The sequence below is a fragment of the Xenopus laevis genome, chromosome 5L, assembly GCF_017654675.1.
Source record: "Xenopus laevis strain J_2021 chromosome 5L, Xenopus_laevis_v10.1, whole genome shotgun sequence".
In the NCBI taxonomy this organism is placed as follows: domain Eukaryota; kingdom Metazoa; phylum Chordata; class Amphibia; order Anura; family Pipidae; genus Xenopus; species Xenopus laevis.
In genome coordinates this window covers 122,505,009-122,528,621 of record NC_054379.1, presented here as the reverse complement: position 1 = coordinate 122,528,621, position 23,613 = coordinate 122,505,009, and the positions used below count along the sequence as shown (strand labels likewise).

The following is a 23,613-nucleotide window of genomic DNA, read 5'->3' as shown; positions in this document are numbered from 1 at the left end:
TCAATTCTCTCCCCTGGCCCCTGTCCACCTGTTCCCATCCCCCAACTGCTCAGTCCCCACTGACAAATACTGGGAATGCAACTGTCACTGTGCTAATCCTGTTCCCTGTAAAGGTGGCCATAGACACACAGATCCGATCGTACGAATCGAGGATTCGTATGATTTTCGGATCGTGTGTCGCGTGTGCCGACATCTTTCATCCGGGAGAGATCGGTCGTTTGGTCGATCGGTCAGGTTTGATTTTGACCCGACCGATCCCGCCGGAGCCCATGGCACATCGTAATCTGATCGTTCGGCCATACGGCCAACAATCAGATTACCCCCGATATAGCCATGCCTGTTAATGGCATATTGGGGAAAGATCCGCTCGTTTGGCAATATCGCCAAACGAGAGGATCTTTGCATCTATGGCCACCTTAAAAGGCTTTCACCTTAGACTGTGAAAGCTGCAGTACACACCATATATATATTTTGAAAAGGAAAAAAGACCAAGTGCATTGTTGCCCAGTGTTGGCAACCAATCACAATTTGCATGGAATGTTTTACTTGCAGCTGGCTGAACAAAACTTATCACTAACTGCTTGCCATTGAAGTCATTGCCATGGAGATTAATATTTGCAAAAAAGGCTTATTTAGCCAAAATAACAAAGGGTAACATTCCAGGCCCTTGTTCCCTGATGAAGGACCTTTATAAGTTTCTGTGCTAAATAAAACTGTGTTGCATTTATCTTTACAGTATGCTGACTGGATTTTATTGCTGTATGTGCCAGGTGGGTAAGGCACTTTCTTTGGTACCCTGCATTGGCATTTCAGAGCTATTCAGTCTAATAGGACCAATTTGCTGTGCTACCAGTGGGAGTTTGACTAGGCTCATTTATATGAAAGACATTGGGTTTATGGTTTATTGACTTATGTTTTTGTTGACTACTTTCCATAGTATTGCGTAAGTACAACACTTAAAAGAGAGCTAAACATCCCCAACGTGAAAAGCCCCTTACACTTCTCTCCGTAGTGCCCCCTCCCTGTGCCCCTAATTGAGCAGAGCTCAAGGATGCCATCTTCCGCATCTTCAGTTTTCTGGGATCCTCTTCCTTCCCTTCAGCCATTTATGGCCAAACATCTCTGTGTCGTGTTCTCTTCCGGAAGAAAAGAAAGATGCGGAACATGGTGCCCTTGAGTTCTGCAGCGCTACACTGCACAGATATGCGAGTTTCACAATTAGGGGCAAATTTTTCATTAATGCACTATTTAGGGCAGAAGTAGGGAGGGGGCACTATGGAGGTTAGTAGAAGGGGCTTTTCACATTAGGGGGGTTTAGTTCTCCTTTAAGGTAGTCAATATAATGGTAAAATGGGAGGGATCTCTCGATTAGGTTGTGATTTACCGCAAGGCTGCGGCACAATGAAAATTCAGCTACTGGGTAGGAAAATGTACTAAAAAGGAAAGAAAAAAGGGAATGGGGCAGGGCTGGGTACATTTCTCAACTCACCTCCTATTTTATACAGCCCATGAAACAGAAAAATAATAGTGGAAAAGAAAAATAAAATGAAGTAAATGAATAATAACAAATACCAAGCAATAACATACAGATGTAGGATGAGTTTCTTTCTCACTAATGTTTCATGAAACTTCAGAAATCAATACTTGAAAGTATTTGTTAAAATCTACACAAATGTTTATAACAGGCAAATGATAATGAAGCAGGGTATCTTAATCTTTTTCTCAGGGGACACAATTACGTTTGAGAGCTTGCTTTAGACTCAAAAGGCTAGTTTAAAATGAAGTATGCACCTTATCGTAGTTACAACTGCATACTGTAACTGAACATTTCACTTTATTAATGTTATCATGGAGGCACACTCTAAACAGCATGGGGACAGAATCAGCATCAGACGACAGTGAACCTGACCTCAAGGCCCCCCCTCCACTGACTTCCACCTTTGACAATAACATGCCCCCCTCCCCTGTCACAGTGACTGAGTAACTGGGGCCCACCAGGATTTCTTACTTTATGTTTGGCATTTAGTAAAAAAAAATACAATTAGAATGTCACCATCCAATCTGACTTAACAAGGCGGTGGCCTCCTTTAGTATCAAGGCACACACTCAGATTCAGGATGGTTTGGTCGCCCAGCGGCAAATCTCCTCTTCTTTGGGGCGACTAATCTCCCCAAACTGCCTCCGGCCAGCTCGAATGTAAGTTGCCGGCGGGATGGCATTCAGAGCGATTTGTTTTCCGAAGTTGCCCAAAGTTTCCTCGTGAGGCAACTTCGGACGACTTCGGAAAACAAAGCGATCCGAGTGCCATCCCGGCAGGGATTCACATTGTAGCTGGCAGGAGGCAGTTCGGGGAGATTAGTCGCCTGAAGAAGAGGAGACTTGTTGCTGGGCAACTAATATCCCCGAATCTGAGCGTGTGCCCTGACCCTAATAAAATGGCAGTATACCACTTTATTTAACATGAATAGTGCTTGTATTCATGTTTGGTCCTTGCAAGGCAGATAACGAGATTATGAGACTGGTTAAATAGATAAAAAAAAGTGCTCAAAATATAATAAGTTAGCCAAGAATTTAATGTAAAAGTCTGGAGTGAAGGGATGTCTACCATAATAGACAAAACACTACTTTCTTCCATTGCATCTCTCTTACCTGAAGAAGGGCCACATGGGACATAAGTGTTCATTTTGTTTGCTTTTGATCCTGACTGACAGACATTCATTTAGGAAGCTTTTCTAAAAGGTTATCTCACAACAAGTTAAATGTGTAAACTTAAGTCTCAAAAAGAGAAGTTTCATACAGTCCCAGTCTGAATGATTTCAATTCTAAAGATAATGCAAGCAGCTTATACAAGGAAGATCTTGAAAGAGAAACAAATGTACATGTATTACCGACTATGAAATTCTCAAGTCATCATGCTGAAAGTAACACACATAACTATGACAAATTGTGTATTACATTATAAAGAGATCAGTGTTGAGCACAGAGCTATTTCAGGATATTTTACCTTAACAGAACTACAAAGTCTCACAGCATCATCCCATTTGGAAGAACTGACATATCCATGAAGAATTGCCGGATATGGGGATATATTAGTGTGTATAAGTGAGCCATCACTCCTTCGGATCGTCACTCTGTTGCCGACAAAGCTCACAATTTGAGGAGATTTGCTGAATTCACTAAAAGAAAAAAAAAAAGACACATCAACCTCCAATCAACAGTGCACTATGCTAATTTACATGTTTTCCCCAGATACACTAGGTAACAAATGTCACACAGCATGCTTCCTTGCAGACAACCTGGATATAAGATGGACATACTGTACAAAAAATCTGCCATGTATTGAGTCCTTAGAAAGTATTTTACAGTGTGGCAGCTTCCTCCTAGAATGAGGGCATTTGAAACTTTCCAGTGAAAATGTTTAACAGTGGGTAAGAAAGCCACTTCCCTCTAGTAGTGATGTGTGGGCCGGCAAGATACCCGCGGGGAGGGGGGGTTCAGGTGACCTTGCACCCCCATTTGCCACCTTGTACTGCCGGCTTCAGACTTCTGTTTGTAAAGACGCGCGCCTGCTCGCCCCGCTCCTTTTGTGATGTCATCTGCAGGGCGGGCGTGGGTCTTTAAAAGGAATCCGGCTGAGGGAGGGCGTTAGGGTCGGATTTTTCCGGACCCGCACATCACTACCCTCTAGTACAGTATGACCTGAAAGATTTTTGACACTGCATATGACAAGGATTTTGCTATATTTGCTTTTTTTTTTTTTTTTAAAAAAAAAAAAATTTGTGAAAGATGTCTAAATGGCAGTATTTTCAAACAGATATACAGATATGATAATATTGTCTTGTTATGTCCCAGGCCATTTTCCCTCTAATTCCTACTCGTCCATGAGTGCAAAATCATTCTTTTGTGTTCACATTTTAAACACAAAATTGGTGTGTACGAGCACGAGCGTACACCTTAGAGGGAACATTGGTCCCAGGCAGTCTCCGCAGTAGCTCATTGGAAACTTTGGACAACATGGCAGAAAATAACAACCCTGGATTCATACCTAGGATGCCCTGTTTATATATGTATATATACAGTGTATATATATATATATATATATATATATATATATATATATATATATATATATATATATATATATATATATATATATATTTGTGAAAAGAATTATCAGTAGTCTCTAAAATTTTCAAAAAGTCTGAGCAAGGTAATTAGGCATTAGCTAATGGCGAGCTCCACAGTCCCTGATGGAGCAAAATCAGCCCATCCATTTCTACCAGCATGCCCTTCAGCCATTATCCAGTACTTCTGGTGAAATGCCATCTTTAGTTTTCAACAAACAGTTCTTTGTGGACTGTGGCTAAATATCGAATATTTGCCTTGCCCCGGTGCCTAGGTGTTTATTGGCACACTTTAGTCTTGCCCTGATGTTCTTTCTGGACAGTTTTCCAGAATGTATTTAAACATTTTTTTGGAGTGACTTTAAGTCAGCACCAATCACATAAATTATAAAATACAATCTACGCAAGAGTAGCCAATCTATATCACCATACCTTCCTTCTTTTTCCAGAATTGTTTTTGGCAGAAGATCTTTGTCTACATAAACTACATTGGGATAGTACCAAATCAGAACACGATATTCTTGAAGTCCACAGAGTATACTGAACGTGTCGTTCCAGGCTAACATGTGTACTGAAGCACCTAGGAAATGCAATAATAAAATGAATATCAAAGATCTTTTAGAAGTCTATATTAGAATAAAAGTATGAGAAAGTAAACATTATGTAGATTTTTTTCATGAGATCAGTTGTTTTGCTCGCAAAACTATTTTTAAATCCATTGGGGAGCAATGCAAAGTGCAAGTTATCTGGTTTGCATAATTTTATGTAAATAATCTTAAAGCATCCTAAAGTGCAAATACTGTTTCGAGAATGAATCCCCATGTTTTAGGGCACTAATACCAACACACTGGGTGTACTGGAAGGTAGAAGACAAAGTAGGTTTCTCTATTTTTTCCCTCCCACACACAAAAGGCAACTTTCCTTTTAAAGGAAGGGTTCATTATACCAAAAGAAACAATTCATTTAAATGGTGTACAATGGATTGCAGTTGCTATTGGGCAGACCATTTTTTGTCAGTTAATAAATATTCACATCAAGTTACACTTCTTCTTCCAATCTCTCTCTATAAGCATGTTGTGAGGACTTACCAATCTGAACTGATTTCTGTTCTTTTCCAAAATTTCTTACTGGACAGATGTACAGGTCTTGATTTTTGTCAATGAATGCAATTTTCCTTTCATTTGATGGTCCTCCTTGGTCAAGAGCTATTTCTAGTATTTCCTTCTGCAACACACCAAGAACAATTCTATATCTGAGAATTATGTGTAAAGCAACAAAGCTTCCCTGGAGCTCTTGGTTGTGCAGGAGGAACAAAAGAAGTGGCCCCTTCTGAAGGTGGAACAGGGCTTGGACTGCGGATGAAGGGTGATTTTTCCCCTTGTCTAATGACCTCATCCAGATCTGGGCCGAACAGCAGTTTGCCTTTAAAGGGGAAGGTGGTCAAAGACAGTGGCGTAACTAGTTGTTACTGGGCCCCATAGCAAATTCAATTAAGGGCCCCAAAATATTTATAAATTGGCCTATTTTACCAAGATATATTAAAATTGCTAATTAATTAGGGTCTCACTGGGCCCCCTACACTCCTGGGCCCCCCTGCAACCGCAGGGTCTGCTTCCTCTATAGTTACGCCCCTGGTCAAAGATTTATTGGAAGAAAGGTTAGCTGACCACAACATTAGCCACAGGGATCTGCGTGCTGCTACTTCCAGTACACCAAGGGAGATAGAGACCGAACGTCGGAGGAGGAAATCATCATTTTGCATAATGTGTTCCACAGTGGAATGCATGGATATTTTTTTATTGAATAAAAGTTTCCGAGAACAGTGTGTAGAGTCCAGAAGAGAATGGGAGCACGGGAAGAGAAGTAAGCCTCTAGAACACCTGAGGGTGTCTGCTGGGAAGCATGCAGGTGTGGGCAGGCTGCTGGTGTCAGACAGATAGTTAGCACAGAAGTAGACACCAGATAGTGTAAGGCTGGTGATACAAATCCTGGACGGGGGAAGCCTAACTAAGGGGAGATTCTCTTCAGTTAAGAAACCCCTTTTGCCAAGACTAATTTGTCTGGCAGCATAATATGCATTGTAGATGGTATCTACTAATCCATTCTCCCTATATGTCTTTACAACATAGGCCTGTTTTTTATTCTATAAGGTTTTTGCTATAAATGACTAAATATATAACTTTATAGAATGATAACTGTGATAACTAAGACTTTTTTATATACATGAACATCCTATATAATGCTTCCTGTGTGTGTATATATATATATATATATATATATATATATATATATATCAAAGTGTCAGACAAACTACTCTGCTCAACTGCAGGGAAAGCTATTTCAAGCACCTCGCTCTCTTAGACTTTAGATTTCCCCGATAAGTACATTGTAAGCATGCAGTTATATCATCCTAGTTCCGGTGTCCTGATTCCTTTAATGGCTTTACGTAAATTGGTGTACACTGCAATGTTTCTGCAAGCAAAGAAGTGTCCAGTTTACTTGCAAAATACTTCATTGCAGATAGAATTTTCAAGCACTGCTCTCATACAAACTTGGCTCTTTTCATCAGCATGATTTATCTTAAGAAGCAGAGTAAATAACAATCAATATAGCAGAACAGATAGCATTTGTAATCAAGAGAAATAAACATAATGAGACTACCTCGTGTGTAAGGGGCTTGCCATCACCTAGTGTTTTTCCTGAGAGGGCATCAAACAAGTAGATAGCTGGAAATTAAGAAAAAAGCACATTATAAATGCTGTCTAAAATGTATTATTTCACTTTTTCTTAAATATTGCATAAACATTCTACAAACAGAATTTTAACTCAGTTCTGGTCTCATTGTCAGAGCAGGATTCTTTAAAGAATCATTATTTAGCAGAAAAGCTGCTGAACAATACACATTATAAGAAATATTGCCCAGTTTTCCTAGAACACACGGTCTAGTCTGATATATGCTGTCACATTGTTTGAAACTGCAAATTTTTGGTTTTTGTTTTGGGCCCCAGAACAAGCAGTTTGCCTGATAATATTGTCGCATGATTGCACCAATGTACTGAAAATGGAAAACCATGTTATGTGACATCTCCAATCAGCCTATTTGTGATGTAAAAGGAAATCAGAAACAGAACGTGGCTGCACTTTAGTAGTGAAAAAGCAATGAATGGCCGTGGCATACAATATCGGACTGTATAAGCTGTAATTTGTCTTTTGTATAGCCATCCACATCTTATAATGACAGAGAAGATACCTGTGAAGCCCAAAGTAATGAGCGACCATTTGGAGGTTTAAACTTAGTAAAACAAGTAAGACATAAAACTCTTTATAAAAATCACAGTAACAAATATGCAGTTGCATTTTTGAAATATATGAACTGGCCAGATCAGGAATAATTTTAACACAGCTAGCCTGCCTAATATATATTGCAATATAAAAACTTGCAATCCCTGCTTTAAAGCACGTCAGGGCATTTTAAAATTACTCACATTATACGGCACAAAACCCCTTAGGGTAATACAGTCACTTATTATTGCAGTGTTTTGTTTTTTTTAAAATGTTATTCTTAAAGGAAATGTATAACTGATTTGACTGCTATTCAAAACAGTTTTGTAATTTTCGAAATATGAAGACGATATTAAGAAGAATGAGATATAATGAATCTTGTAACTGCAGTGCCACCTGCTGGTCAGTTTTCCAGTGATCCAGTCGACAGAACGTGTCAGAAGAAAGAAAGAGACCTGTTCTGATGTAGCTCTGCTCAGGAAGGACATGAGACAAGTTATCTTCTGACGTTCCATTGACCGTTGACCAATTCACACTTAGAAAACTGACCAGCAGGCAGCACTGTTATTATGAAATTAATTATAGGAAAAAATGACAAAATGTAAACAAGCAATCCTATAGCTGAAGTTGATATAAAACTCCTAGCAACCCAGGCAGCTCAAAGCTGTCTTAAAGGCACATTAGATATTTTAGGTCTATAATCTCAGGCCTGGGGTTACTCTTCACAATTCCCATTGTCAGCAATGGACAAGAACCCACAGCACTTAACAATGGGGGTCATTTATCAATACTGGGCAAATTTGCCCATTGGCAATAACCCATGGCAACCAGATTGTTGCATTCATTGTTCTACTTGCAGCTGGCTTTAAAAAGATAATCACTGATTGGTTGTTATGGGTAACTGCCCATGGGCAAATTTGCCCAGTGTTGATAAATGAGCCCCAGTGTTTTCACCTTTTGTGTGAAGCAGTAACAGTGTAAATCCCTATTGTACCATATAGACTTTATTGGATATTAATATTAGTAGAGGGACTACCGTACATCCAGTTATAGGCATATTAAAGACGCTGTTCACCTTTACATTAACTTTTAGTATGAAGTAGAGAGTGATATATGATATGATACAATTTGCCATTGGTTTTAATTTTTTTCCTTTGGTTTTTTAGTTATTCAGCTATTTATTCAGCAGCTCTCCAGTTTGCAATTTATGGTTGCTAGGGTTCAAAAAAAACCTTGCCCTGATTTTAAATAAGGGACTGGAATATGAATAGAAGAGGACCTGAATAGAAAGATGAGCAATAACAATAAATGTGTAGCCTTACAGAGCATTTGTTTTTTTCATGGGGTCAGTGACCACCATTTGACAGCTGGAAAGAGTCAGAAAAAGAAGGCAAATAATTAAAAAACAATAAAAAAAAAGAAAAAAGAAAAAATGAAGACCAATTGAAAAGGTTCTTAGAATGAGCTATTAGAAAACCTGTTGAAAAAACAGTTTTGTAATATACCAAGCATCACCATGTTAACCCCATGATACACAAATTTCTAAACATAGAAAATAAGGTGCTGCCAAGTATAACAATTTTTTTTAGAAAGAGGAGTTAAGCTGGCCATAGACGTGCAGATTATTAGCCTATTTAGGACAAACGATCATCCCTGCCAATCTTCTGACCTGCAAGTACCATTCAGATTAATATAAAGTAGTAAAGTGAACAAATCACACAATGTTCTGGCCATTAACTGACAGGCAGCAATCGTATGAAAGTTATATCCGACAACCACTTGTGACAGTCTCCCACTGATATAGTCAGATAGGCAATACATGCAGAGGTCTTATAGTTAGCCGATATAAAACTTTTAACCTGTCCGATCGATCCATGGTACGAAAAATGTCAGCACACAATCCGAAAATCGTATGAAACTTTGTTTAGTACAATGTTATCTTTGTGTCTATGGCCAGCTTTAGCTTGAAAAAAAAATTAAGAGTAAAAATGTCTTTTCCCCCAGAATTTGGATTATACCAGGTCTATTTAAAACAATGGCATAAATAACAACATCAGCCTGGGGGAAAAAAACGGCACACTTAAATAGCATCATGACTGTGAGGCATGTAATTAATTTACACAACGGTCAACAAAGAAGGTACTGGATACACCATTTATTTTACATAATGTTTGCACTATTTTTGCAATAATTTATTGCATCTGCCTTCATAAATATGCCCCTTACCTTGTTTCATAGTTTAAATTTCGGCAGACACATCTGGATATGGACTATAATGCCCTTTTCTGTGAAGTTTTTAATTTGTGTTTAAAGGCAAGGGTAAATTCTGAATACTTACACTTTTCATCCGCTTTGTCCTTAATAGCTATGGTGTCATTACTCAGTGACACACTCTGTTCATTGAGAATATCTGTTCTAATTCCAGGTACCTTTGGCGAGGATATCAGACGACCTTCATAGGAATAGAGCCAGAAACTACCACCATCCACCAGAAGGAAATGTCTGTAGGTAAAAAGAGAGATGAACAATACCACAAAGGAAAGCTATGATGACTACCATCCCCCTTTTAAAGGAGAACTAAAGCCTAACTAAAAAGTAGTCTAGAAATATTGTACATTTGGGCTTCTGTGCCAGCCGAAGGAAACCATGCCTCTTTAGCAGTTAAGGTCTGTGCCTCTGAAGTATCTACCATCTTCTTTTCTGCTGATTCACTGCACATGCTCTGTGCTGCTATCTGTTACTGAGCTTAGGGACCGACAAAGTATACAGTACACATATAATATAAATGTCACAATATAAGGCTAATTAGTAAATAATACAGAAAATTACTACATGGCAGCACAGAAACCAGTGCAACTATCATCAGAATTTAATAATCAGCCTTGTAGCATCAGTTTAGATGACAGACAAAACCTAATTTGCTGCTTGTAAAATTTGTGATGACCCCCAAGCTTAGCTGCTAAATAGCTGCTCAAAGCCCACTAAACATGTGAGTGTCGCAGACACTTTCTAAGATGGTGACCCCTGTGACAAGTTTGAAGTCCTGGATCATTGCTGCTATTGAGAAGCTGAAACTTTAGGCTGGTGCAATGAGTTCAGTATATATAATATGGCATTTTTAGCCACATTCATTTTTAGGGTTTAGTTCTTCTTTTACATATACTGAAAGGCAGCTTTGCAACTTATACAGTATTGTGGATATACCGTCATATGAAAAAAGTTTGGGAACCCCTCTTAATTCTTTGGAGTTTTGTTTATCATTGGCTTTTCAAAGTAGCTATTTCCTTTTATTATATAACATGCCTTATGGAAACAGTAGTATTTCAGCAGTGACAATATGCACCATAACAAAATTAGACAGGTGCATAAATTTGGGCACCCCCAACAGAGATATTACATCATTACTTAGTGGAGCCTCCTTTTGCAAATGTAACAGCCTCTAGATGCCTGCTATAGCCTTTGATGAGTGTCTGGATTCTGGATGGGGGTATTTTTGACCATTTGTCCATACAAAATCTCTCCAGTTCAGTTAAATTTGATGGCTGCTGAGCATGGACAGCCTGGTTCAAATCATCCCATAGATTTTTGATGTTATTCAAGTCGGGGGACTGTGACAGGCATTCCAGAATATTGTAATTCTTCTTTGTAGATTTCTCAGTGTGTTTAGGGTCTTTGGGGGTCATTTATCAAAACTGGGCAAATTTGCCCATGGGCAGTAACCCATGGCAACCAATCAGATTGCTGCATTCATTGATCTACTTGCATCAGGCTTTAAAAAGCTAATCACAGATTGGTTGGTATAGGTAACTGCCCATGGGCAGTCCGACCCTTGACTGTAACAAGGGCCCCAGTCCCTGAACTAGCCACACAGCCCCACAGCATTATGGAACCTCCACAAAATTTGACAATAGGTAGCAGGTGTTTTTCTTGGAATGCGGTGTTCTTCTTCCTCCATGCAAATCGCTTTTTGTTATGAACAAATAACTCAATTTTTGTTTCATCAGTCCAAAGCACTTTGTTCCAAAATGACAGTGGCTTGTCTAAATGAGCTTTTGCATACAACAAGCGACTCTGTTTGTGGCGTGAGTGCAGAAAGGGCTTCTTTCTCATCACCCTGCCATACAGATGTTCTTTGTGCGAATTGCGCTGAATTGTAGAACGATGTACAGATCGTCTGGAGCAAGATGTTCTTGCAGGTCTTTGGAGGTGATCTTTGGGTTGTCTGTAAACATTCTCATAATTCTTTGCATATGCCACTGTATTTTTCTTGGCCTGCCAGACTTGGGTTTTACAGCAACTGTGCCTGTGGCCTTCCATTTCCTGAATACATTCCTTACAGTTGAAACTGACAGTTTAGACCTCTGAGATAACTTTTGGTAGCCTTTCCCAAAATCATGATACTGAATAATACTGAGGCAATTGGCCTCCTTGAATACCTTTTTTCATGATTGGATACACCTGCATATGAAATCAACGAGCTATTTCAACCAATTTGGTGTTGCCAATAATCAGTACTGAGCAGTGACATGTCTTCAAATTAGCAAAATTACAAGGGTACCCATATTTTTGCACAGCAAGTTTTTCACATTTGATTTAATTCCATACATCTGAATACTGCTTCACTAAAAATCTTTGTTCAGAAAACACCCCAGTACTCAGATGTCCCTGGGAAATGAAAGACATACCACTGTTATCTTTTTTGTTAAAAGTGGAGTAAATTATTATGCAGGCTTAGAGGGGTTCCCAAACTTTTTCATATGACTGTATTTATATGGGCCCGAACTTAAGGTCAGATTTAAAATGTATCGATTGGCAAAAACTATTAAATGAGAACAACCAAAGTATGGGATCTCTGTACCTTTCACACTGTAGAATCAAACTAACAGTTCCTTCTTTCAGGCTAAAAATAATTGGTGTGTTCCAATTCTTTGTGCTGTGGAAGAGGAGAAAAAGGTAATCATTAATCATTTTAGAGTATCTTAAAGCTTATAAAATAGATATTTAATGTTACATATTATCATGGTTTGATACAAGGTAGCAGGGCTGTATTGGGACATGTTATTGGCTTGCAGCGGACTGAAGTTTTGTAATGGGCTTTCATTCCCCTTTAAAATACTAGAACAGGAAAAGGGAAAAAAGCAGCAGCATCTCTATCTGTCCTTCCATCAGGCTCAAATATCTTTCACAGCAGGCTTTGAATAAGCAATGGGGAAACTGGCTGGAAAGAGCTAAAAGTGTTAGGCTGCTTCTGGCTCACAGGCTAAATATTTGATACCCCTGCACAATCAGCATTTCAAAAATACAGAGGGACTTCACATTATACTTGCAGAAATGGTGCAATCAATCAAGTCTCACAAACTCACTACCTCCTGAACTTTAACCAACACCAAATCGATTATCTGCAACTAAAACATTTTTCTTCCCTAATATGGATTTGGCTAAGGAACTGGATTGTTTCAGGGGAAAGCAAAGAGGACATTTGTCCTAGATCCCTTGGCAAGAAAATAGCTTTGGTAATATTACAAATCATATATTATTATATATGAGATATCCAGCTGATATTGATCTAAAACTCTCAGCATCCCACCAGCAGCCAAAAGGAGTTGCATTTCAACAACAGCTATTGGGGACAAATATAACAACAATTTTACCAGCCGGATGGCAACCCTAGCTATGTAACTAACATCAAGTTTAGGGGTATTAGGCCTCCTATACTGCCCAAGACATTCATGCATGGTAAAGCACCTTGGTCTGATAGGGGTGAGACAACCTCAATCTTGGTTCTGCCACAATGAATTTTAAATGAAACAACTCAGATGCAGACTTTCAGTTTAAATTCAGTGGGTTGAACAAAAAGATTGTGTTAAAAAAGAGGCTTTAGTTCATCACATTGTTATGCAATCACTTCATTTCAGGGGTTCAAAAGTAATTGGACCATTGACTCAAAGGGTATTTCATGGGCAGGTGTGGGCAATTAATTTGTTATGTCATTATCGATGAAGAAGATAAAAGCCCTGGAGTTGATTTGAGGAGGGGGGTGCTTGTATGTGGAAGATTTTGCTGTGAACTAACAACATGCAGTCAAAGGAGCTCTCCATGCAGGTGAAACAAGCCATCCTTTAGCTGCAAAAAACAGAAAAAACCCATCCGAGAAATTGCTACAATATTAGGAGTGGCAAAATCTACAGTTTGGTACATCCTGAGAAAGAAAGCACTGGTGAACTCAGCAACGCAAAAAGACCTGGACGCCCACGGAAGACAACAGTGGTGGAAGATGGCAGAATCATTTCCATGGTAAAAAGAAACCCCTTCACAAAAGCCAAACAAGTGAACAACACTCTCCAGGAGGCAGGCGTATCGATATTCAAGTCTACCATAAAGAGAAGACTGCATGAAAGTAAATACAGAGGGTGCACTGCAAGGTGCAAGCCACTCATAAGCATCAAGCATAGAAAGGCTAGATTGGACTTTGCTAAAAAACATCTAAAAAAAGCCAGCACAGTTCTGGAAAAACATTCTTTGGACAGATGAAACCAGGATCAACCTCTACCAGAATGATGGCATAAAAAAAATATGGAGAAGGCGTGTAACAGCTCATGATCCAAAGCATACCACATCATCTGTAAAACATGGCGGAGGCAGTGTGATGGCTTGGGTGTGCTTGGGTGTGCATGGCTGCCAGTGGCACTGAGATCTAGTGTTTATCCATGATGTGACACAGGACAGAAGCAGCCAAATAAATTCTGAGGTGTTCAGAGACATACTGTCTGCTCAAATCCAGCTAAATGCAGTCAAATTGATTGGGAGGCGTTACATAATAAAGATGGACAATGACCCAAAACATACAGCCAAAGCAACCCAGTAGTTTATTAAAGCAAAGAAGTGGAATATTCTTGATTGGCCAATTCAGTCACCTGATCTGAACCCAATTGAGCTGCATTTCACTTGTTGAAGATTAAACTTTGGCCAGAATGGCCCACAAACAAACAGGAACTGAAAGCCTCTGCAGTAAAGGCCTGGCAGAGAATTAAAAAGGAGTAAACCCAGAATCTGGTGATGTCCATGAATTCAAGACTTCAGGCTGTCATTGCCAGCAAAGGGTATTCAACCAAGTATTAGGAATGAACATTTTAATTTCAGTTTTTTAATTAGTACTTGTGAGCCCCTGAAATTAAGTGATTGTGTTTAAAAAAAGGTTTTAGTTCCTCACATTTTGATGCAATCATTTTGTTCAACCCACTGAATTAAAGCTGAAAGTCTGCAGTTCAACTGCATCTGATTTGTTTCATTTAAAATTCATTGTGGTAATGTACAGAACCAAAATTAGAAAAAAGTCCAAATATTTATGGACCTAACTGTAATGCAAAAAATTAAGTTTTAATGTAAGAAAAATAAAATGCAGTGTTGCCCTGCACTGATAAAACTGCTGTGCTTTTCTCAAAAGAGAAAATGCTCAGGTTACACTGCAGATAGCAGATAAGCTCTGTAGAACATAATGGTGTTATATGTTATTCACTATTTAACCTGTGCCATATAGCCTTTTTTCAATTTCCACAACTGCTACACTGCAGCTTGTTTATATGAACTGTAGTAGTATTTCTGAAACAAACAGATCCGTTTTACCAATGCAGGGCAACAGTACAATATTTACATTACTTTAAGACACTTTCACTTTGGTGTTACTGTTCCTTTAAACATTCTATGCAGCATAATATTCACATGCTGCCAAATGCACATGAATACAAATGAATACATCAAAAAAGATAACTGCATGTAGAACATTTGAACAAAATATTTTGATAAATGTTTCTAATAGTAGACCTTATGTAGAATGTAAAGTGTGTAAATAAAATGGATGCAACAATGAATCTAATCCACCCAGAGACAAAATTAAAGGAACAGTAACATCAAAAAATAAAAGTGTTTTAATGTAATGAAAATATAATGCAGTGTTGCCCTGCACTGGTAAAACTGGTGTGTTTGCTTATAAAACACTACTATTGTTTATATAAATAAGCTGCTGTGTAGCCATGGGGGCAGCCATTCAAAGGAGAAAAGGCTCAGGTTACACATCAGATAACAAATAAGCTCTGTCTGTCTAATGAAGTTATCTGTTATCCATTAGATATCCTGTGCCATATAGCCGTTTTTCAATTTCAGCCAGTGCTCCCCAGCAGCTTGTTTATATGAACTATCGTAGTGTTTCTGAAGCAAACAGATCAGTTTTACCGGTGCAGGGCAACATTACATGATATTTTCATTACTTTAAAACAATTAAATTTTTTGGTGTTACTGTTCCTTTAAGTTTTCCCTGCAGCTGTTCCCAAATGTGGCATTCATACTCACAAAGGATCTGGAAGTCACCCTTCATTGTGTAGAATAGGTGACCACCACTTACAGTGCAAAGCAAGAAAAACAATTACTTAAAAGGTTTTTCTTGGCTTTGGTACAGATGTTTTGATTCTTTAACTTTTCAGCAATACAGAGTGGATTAGCAGCAACAGTGCCACCTGCTTCCTATGACAGCAGTTTAACAAAGGAATAGAGTTTGGTATTGTGTTGAGTTAAAAGACCTTTGTGCTTCTCATGATTCAAAAGCAGTTAATCAAAGAAAACTGTTCATAGACAAGAAAACTTCTTACCTAAACACATAGCACTGGAGGGACGTACAGACTACTAAATGTCCATAGTTTAAAGAAGCCTTAATCACTCGCTCACGGAATTCCAGTAAATCAACAGCATCATTAATCACATTCCGAACCTGAAAGCAAAAAAATATAAGAGTTAAAGACAAGATGTATGGAATCAAAAGTCCTCCAAATGTACATGGCTTGTATTTTAGCTCTTTTATTTGTCCAGAAGGCTCAAGAAATATACCAACTGAATTAGAGTATCTTTAATTTAGAAGACAAACTAACCACAACGAAAGGTAATGTTCGGAACAATTAATCTCATGCATGGGGCTTAAAACGTGCAGGGGGTTTACTATACCAGCTGACAGATGAAACAGACCTGTAATTGATATTCCTTGTGAAAATTCACTTGGTCAATGTTACCTGCTCTAGGTGCTTACCAGGCCTGCTGAGAGGCTGATTGATGTCCATTAATTTAACCAATGGATGCATGGAAGGAGACATGAGGGTATCAGTTTTTGGCATGTTAGTACCGAAGGCCTTGGTGTCTCCTGCCAATGGCACTCTGAGAGCCGACAGATAATATATAGTGAATAAAGTACCCCCTCTTGTACTGAGGAGTTTCATGACCATATAAAAACACAAGGCCGAAGGCCGAGTGTTTTTATACAGGTCATGGAACTCCGAGGTAACTTATAATATCCTCATATTTTACAACTGGGGGTACTTTATTTATTATAATACACAAATTTTAGTGAGTCATGTGACAGAAATGACATCACTACTCACCGTTTATAACTGATGACATCACTACTCACCGTTTATAAGGATATAATTTACAGGATATTCATGGCTTTTGTGTATTATAGCTCAATATTTACTAATTGGTGTACTGTTCAACGGGAGTCTAAAGATAAAATACAAATATGATGCAAACAACTATGGCCCCGTTTCCTCTCTCCTTCTCACTTGATTAGTCTGAGATTTAGTATACTCAGTATGCACAATTGTCTTCTAGTTAAATTTTTTGTATGTCTATTTTGAGCCAATAAATCACTTTTTGAGCACTTTGACAACTTCTCCAGTGTGCTGCAGTAACCGTGTGCATCCTAGTTAAAATTAGTCATAGTGAGTTTAAACAGAACTTAAATACAGAACAGAAAAAAGCTGACCTGCATTGCTCTCCTTTTTGTTAAAGTTACTTCAAAGTTCTTCCACTCCCAGTGCTGCTCCACGATATGAGCAAAGATAACATGTCCATTTCCACAAGCACCTGCAATCTGAGTACCGTCTACAGACCATGCAATGCTAAAGATGCTGCCGGTGTTTGGCTTTTCCAAGGAATAAGACCACTAAAAGAAAAGACAGAATGCTTTTACTTAGCCTTAGATAACATTCCACATGTTAGCCTGTTAATGTTCCACAAGAAACTAGATCAATGGTAATAATTGGTGGCAAAGGATAGCTTGAAAGGTATTTCTGACCTTGATAAAAGGGCACTTGCAAGGACTCTAGGTGAGTCCAAGTTATATAAAATAATGCAGGTCCACTCCAGGGTCTGGAATCGAATAGGGTATGGTGTGCTGCTTGCGTCTGGGGGAGACGTTAGTAATAAACGGAGATCTATTAAGATTAATTGAGCTTTGGTGTAGAAAGGCGATGAGGCAAGCTTACTAACAGTGCTGAAAAGCAAGAGCTAATTAAAATACCCATTCATCAAAAACACAAAAGCAACATTATCCAGTAACTGAAAGGAAAATTTTGAAAAAGCCCGTCCAAGTACAAATTGCTGGATACATCATCTTGTGCTTTAGGGAAGGAATATTAATGCTTTTGCCACATTTAGCCATTTAATTTCTTTTGCAGGACATAAAAACCCACAAAACTTCAAGCCCTTGGGATACTTGTCAACTGTTGATATATAAATATAATGAGGTAAGACAAGTGTAACAGAAGGACCCCTTTAAAATACTGCCAGTCTGTTTATTTTATAGCAGTACTGCATTAGAAAAAGTGATTTAAGGGCGTTTCTAAAAATACAGGTTAACATACAGAGTGTATTTTGAAGGCTATAAAGAAAGGAAGAGAAATAAGCGAAGGCCTTCCATTAGTACTGTATGTCTCATAATACATGAACTCGCCAAACTCACCATATATTAAATGATTCCTACATATTTTATATATGTCTAATTAAGAGCTATATATATATATATATATATATATATATATATATATATATATATATATATATATATATATATATATATATATATATATATATATATATATATATATATATATATATATATATATTCAGAGCCAAAAAGCAAAAGATGCACATGATACAGTGTACTAAGTAATAAATCCAAAAGAAAGTTCCAAGGTTTTAGATAAGTTCACACTCCTTGTCCGGCTTACACTTGTATCCCTTAAAGTCCGAATCCCAATTTTAGATATTAGTGTACTAAGTATGCCTAGACAATTCTGGTTCTGTTGTTCCATTTTATGATTACTTTAAAAGTGAACTCCACCCATAAATATTTTTTTTGCATAATATCTGTTAATCAGCTGGCTTCTGCTACATTGTTAGGCTTGTGACACATGGGCACATTCGGGGAGATTTAATTGCCTCTTCTTCTGGGCGACAATCTCCCTGAACTGCCTTCGCGTGTCTTCCCATTCACTATAATGAAAAGTAGCCTGCGATAAAGCACATTTTCCATTTGAGGCAACTTCGGAAACGAAGCACAGTGTGTGCTTTAGCGCAGGCGACTTTTCATTATAGCGGACTTTTCATTATAGTCTTAAGTTTAGGTCAAAATGGGATATATTTTCCCTTAAAAATACCTTCCCATTCTATCAGCTGTTCTCCTCATGTTTTCCTCTCCTAATTTATTGCCTCTTATTTTCTCTTTTGCGCTCCATATAGTCTTAACCTTAATTTCTCACTCCTGTCCTATTGCTTAATTGTGTGCTGGTTTTCTTTCCCATTCTGTCAGGCACTGTTATGTACTCCTTAGTTATATCTACTTCTGCTCTTATTGTACTATCTTTAGAGCCTTCTTATACAGTATCTTCCCATTCCTCCATTCTTCTCTCCCCTTCTCCTGTTTCACTGCTTCTCTATCTGTATTATCTATTTATCATTATCTATTTGACCCTCTCTTTTTCACTTTCACCTCAGGTCTTTGTTTTCCACTTGTGCTTTTAATGTGGGAAGCAGGTGCACTGTGTTACATTACAATTGTTGTAGGACATGATCCGTGGTCATGGCAGACACCATAAACTGAATTTTGAAAATGTGCTTTAAAAGGATAATGTAAATCATGTGGGGGAACAGGTGTGTAAAACAAAAAGGTGCAGTAGCTGTTAGAAAACTAAAATAGCTCAGGTAGCAGCTGATTTTTGTAAAAAAAAAAAAAAAAAAATGTGCAAATCAAAGTTGCATTTCCCCAAGTTCTCAGTCTGATATTTTGCCATGGAGACAGCTCAGCACTGGAACTGTATCAGGACGGAGCATAGAAGGACATGGAAGCTGTAATTATGTGGCCGTTTCACATAGTTTCTTGCTGTACTGCTGTACTCTTGCTCTTTGAACACAGCAAATGCCTTCACTACCTCTCATGTGCCTAGTAGAGAATTTACTATCAAATATAGGGGGAATTAAAGAGGCTTAGCACTTAGTTCATAATACATTCTGTAGGAGTACAGAACAACTGTAACTACTCCATGATTCCGATTTACTATTCCCAGGTGTTTTGAAGCGATTAGAAATATGACTCACAAGCAAGAAATGTTTGGAATAAAAGAAGGAAACTTTGGCCCTACTTTGGAAGTCTAAATTTTATCACAACATAAAGCTGTATTGAAACCAGAAGACAGCACCGCATACAATCCACAAGGACAGTGGCAAATAAAGATTATACACAACAATGCTGGGAAAATTTTCTTAAAAGCAAAAATAAAAGCCAGAAAGAAGTTATGCCTAGAAGGTGAGGTAAATTATGCACCACTTACAATTCATTCAATCTTTGTACAGGTATGGGATCCTGAAACCTGTTATGCAGAAAATCCATCTCCCAAATTTTTAAACATGATTTCCTTTTTCTCTGTAATAATAAAACAATATCTTGTACTTGGTCCAAACAAAGATATAATTAATCCTTATCGGAAGCAAAATTGACCTGTTTGGGTTTATTTAATGTTTACATGATTTTCTAGTAGACTAAAGGCATGAAGATCCAAATTATAAAAAGATCTGTTATCTGGAAAAACCCCAGGTCCAGAGCATTCTGGATACCAGGTCCCATACCTGTAGTTATGCCCCAAACAGTCAGACTCATAATTTACCTTTTTCTGCTTTGCATACCTGTGAACTGTGCAAACCAGTTTAAAGAACACGAGTTTCTGAGTTACCCATAGACAGACTTTGAGAGAGGACACAGGAATGACAGACCTGTTGATATTATTGTTCTGTGTCTTGTAACTTTTTCTTATGTTTATCTTTCCATTTTATATGTCTGATGTATTCAATTTAAATTGTGAATATGCGTTTCAATATATAATAGTTACAGAAACTTCAAAAATGAATACAATAGAATTCTGTTTTTACATACCCATACGTTACATTTTCCTGGTCCAGAAAAGCTAAGAACTGTTTGTTTCTTCCCAGAAAAATGTAAAAGCGAGGTTCTACTGTAAATGGTATACATGCATTTTTTTTAAATTCTTGATGAAAAAGGCATCCAACCCCTCTTGAGACAAGACACCTTATTTGTAAAGCAAAACGCAGCAGGCAAAGTGCAATAAAGAGCCTTTAAATTGGCCTTTTTTCCTCACTTTGTTTGGGGCTGTTTGCCACTGTTCTCTGTTTTGAAACGAAAGACCTGTGGCCATGCCTTTGGATTCAGAGCTGAGTTAGCCAGTGCAGGATCCAAAAAAGGTGTCCTGAGGCATGCAGACATCCCCTTTGCTCGCCCCAAGCCCAAATCAGGTGCAGAGGGCAGCCACCCCAGTGGTGCAAGTTCTCTATAAGTGAGCGCTAAGGGGGGCGCTTTTACACTTGTGTCCCAAGGGTAGTAAATGACCCCTAAACTCTTATATACACCAGTACAATCCATTGCACTTTCAGATAAATCCTCCTTTGTTCTATAACCAGTGGATATCACTGTGTCCTTTGGAAAGCTGTAATGGTGAATAAAGAATCAGAGATGACCAAGCAAATCGTGTCGAGTTTGGCCATAATGCTGCATTAATTGAAATGGCCCCAGGAGATTGGACAGCAGCAGTCAAAAACAGAGGTTTGCATCTACCAAAGTAAAATACAAACACAACACAAAAATAACATATTAAATACGGGTATTTGGATCTATTATCCAGAGTGCTCGGGAACTGAGGTTTTCTGGATAAGGGATGTTTTCATAATTTGGATCTTCCTACTTTAAGTTTATTAAAAATCATTTAAACATTAAATAAACCCAATAGGTTTGTTTTACCTCCAGTACGGATTAATTATATCTAGTTGGGATCAAGAACAAGGTACTGTTTTATTATAACTGTGAAAAAGGAAATCCTACTTAATATTTTGACTTATTTGATTAAAATTGAGCCTATGGGAGATGAACCCGTAATTCAGAGCTTTCTGGATAACCGTTTCCAAATAATAGATCCCATACGTGTACCATTTATTTGCTTAACTAAACAATGAATACCACTACAATGCACAGTATCTTGAATTGCTGATCTGCTCCTTCATAGATATAAATGGTAGTTTCTCTTTAGGAACATCTGGTTCTACTAAATGGAACTTTAGATAAGCACCTTCTGCCCTTATGGGGCATACAGCAGATGGTAGGAAATTTGTCAAAATTTGTCAGTCTTTCACCAGCACTAATAACAATGAGGAAAGATTTATATATTGAAATGGTTTGCTTTTTAAATGGAAAAAAAATCACATGCTGGATATGTACAGCATGCCTTTTTACTTTGTGCTTACTTCAAAATCCTTCAGGTTTTTATATATACACATAGAAGACATGAACAGATAGATTTATACTCTGGCATACTATATAACGCATTGTAGATTTCTAGTAAACCCCTTGCTAGCTATACTTACTATAATGATCATTCTGGAATGCTCATGGTCCCTGAGCAGTGTGACTCATATAGATTATTATTAAAGGAGATCTCCACCCAAAAACTTTTTTTTTAAGCACAAAAGAAAATGTCATGCTAAGCAATGTTTCCTTATACATTTTCAGTGGTTTTAAAGTCATTTGTAAATGTAATTACAAATGAATACAGCACTTGTTTACCTCTTTCTGATCTCTGGTTCTTACTGGTGAAAGGTAGAAGTCAGTTGGCTTTTACTACATTGTTTCTGAACCAGTAATGCAGATACTATAAAAAGCCAGAAAGATTCCACTTCAATAGAAATCACGTAAACAAATAATAACAAATGCATATTGTTATTGGAATTGGAACAATATATTGGAACGTTACTTAAAACAAAATTTTATTTTATGTAAAAAAAGAACGGTTATATGGTAGAGAGCACAGCTAGAATTGTAAAAGGTGTTTTTTTTTGCATGCCCTGAGGCTGAAACAAAACATTTAACCCATACTTGACCCCATTCACTGCTGATAAAAGCAAGAAAAAACTGTTCAAAGTTGTAATATAATCCAATTTTCTCACTGGCCAAGAATTGTAAGAATATAAGTAAAAGAAACAAGCCCTAATGCTGGCTATATAGATAAAGGTATGGGATCTGTTATCTAGAATGCTCGGGACCTGGGGTTTTCCAGATAATGGAGCTTTCTGTAACTTGGATCTTAATACTGGCCACAGATTCGGGGAGATCAGTCGCCAAATCTCCTCTTCTTCGCGGCGACTAATCTTCCCGATCTGCCTTCCGCCGGCTAAAATGAAAATCGCCTGGGGCAGGCACACGGAGTGTTACGTTTTCTGAAGTTGCCCGTATTTGCCTCACAAGGAAAATTCGGGCAACTTCGGAAAACAAAGTGCTCTGTGTGCCTGCCCCCAGGCAATTTACATTTTAGCCAGCGGAAGGCAGATCGGGGAGATTAGTTGCTGTGAAGAAGAGGAGATTTGTCGCCTGGCGATGGAGCACTGACAGATAAGGAAGTGAAGACACAGCTCCTCCTCATCTCCTACTTTTCTAATTGTTTGGACTGTCGCTCAAACAAAGGGAACAATATAAACTAGATGGTGTCGTTTCTGAAGAAACCACAAGATGTTGGCTTTGAAATGCAAGAGGTGTTGGGGCCAGTCGCCCCTGGTGCATAGAGAGTACACAAAGTTGGTAGAATCTGGTTTAAAACTGTGAAAATTGAAGCAGATCAAATTGTACCATTAAAATCAATGGCTCCACCCACTCAATGGCTCCACCCACTTTTAAAATTTGAACCCCAGTCCCCCTGTGACCGACTGTGCCAAGTTTGATGTCCCTGCCATTAACTGTGAAAGAATGGCAGCAACTTATATATTGACATTGATTAGCAATAGGTAACTATTAGTGAGTAATTGTGCTGAGTTTGGGACACTTGGCATGGAC

General features: G+C 38.2%; 1 protein-coding gene across 2 annotated transcripts in view; it reads right to left on the bottom strand.

Moving 5' to 3' along the window:
- ift80.L (intraflagellar transport 80 L homeolog) overlaps nucleotides 1-23,613 on the bottom strand; it is a 71,242-nt gene that overhangs the window by 11,921 nt on the left and 35,708 nt on the right. For both annotated transcript variants that reach the window (XM_018263749.2, XM_018263748.2), the window contains 8 exons: nucleotides 17,212-17,391; nucleotides 16,049-16,167; nucleotides 12,265-12,339; nucleotides 9,745-9,908; nucleotides 6,786-6,850; nucleotides 5,213-5,348; nucleotides 4,557-4,704; nucleotides 3,005-3,176 (listed from right to left, as the gene is read on the bottom strand). In XM_018263749.2, coding sequence (XP_018119238.1) covers nucleotides 3,005-3,176; nucleotides 4,557-4,704; nucleotides 5,213-5,348; nucleotides 6,786-6,850; nucleotides 9,745-9,908; nucleotides 12,265-12,339; nucleotides 16,049-16,167; nucleotides 17,212-17,391 — 1,059 coding nt within the window. The remainder of the gene's footprint in view (nucleotides 1-3,004; nucleotides 3,177-4,556; nucleotides 4,705-5,212; nucleotides 5,349-6,785; nucleotides 6,851-9,744; nucleotides 9,909-12,264; nucleotides 12,340-16,048; nucleotides 16,168-17,211; nucleotides 17,392-23,613) is intronic.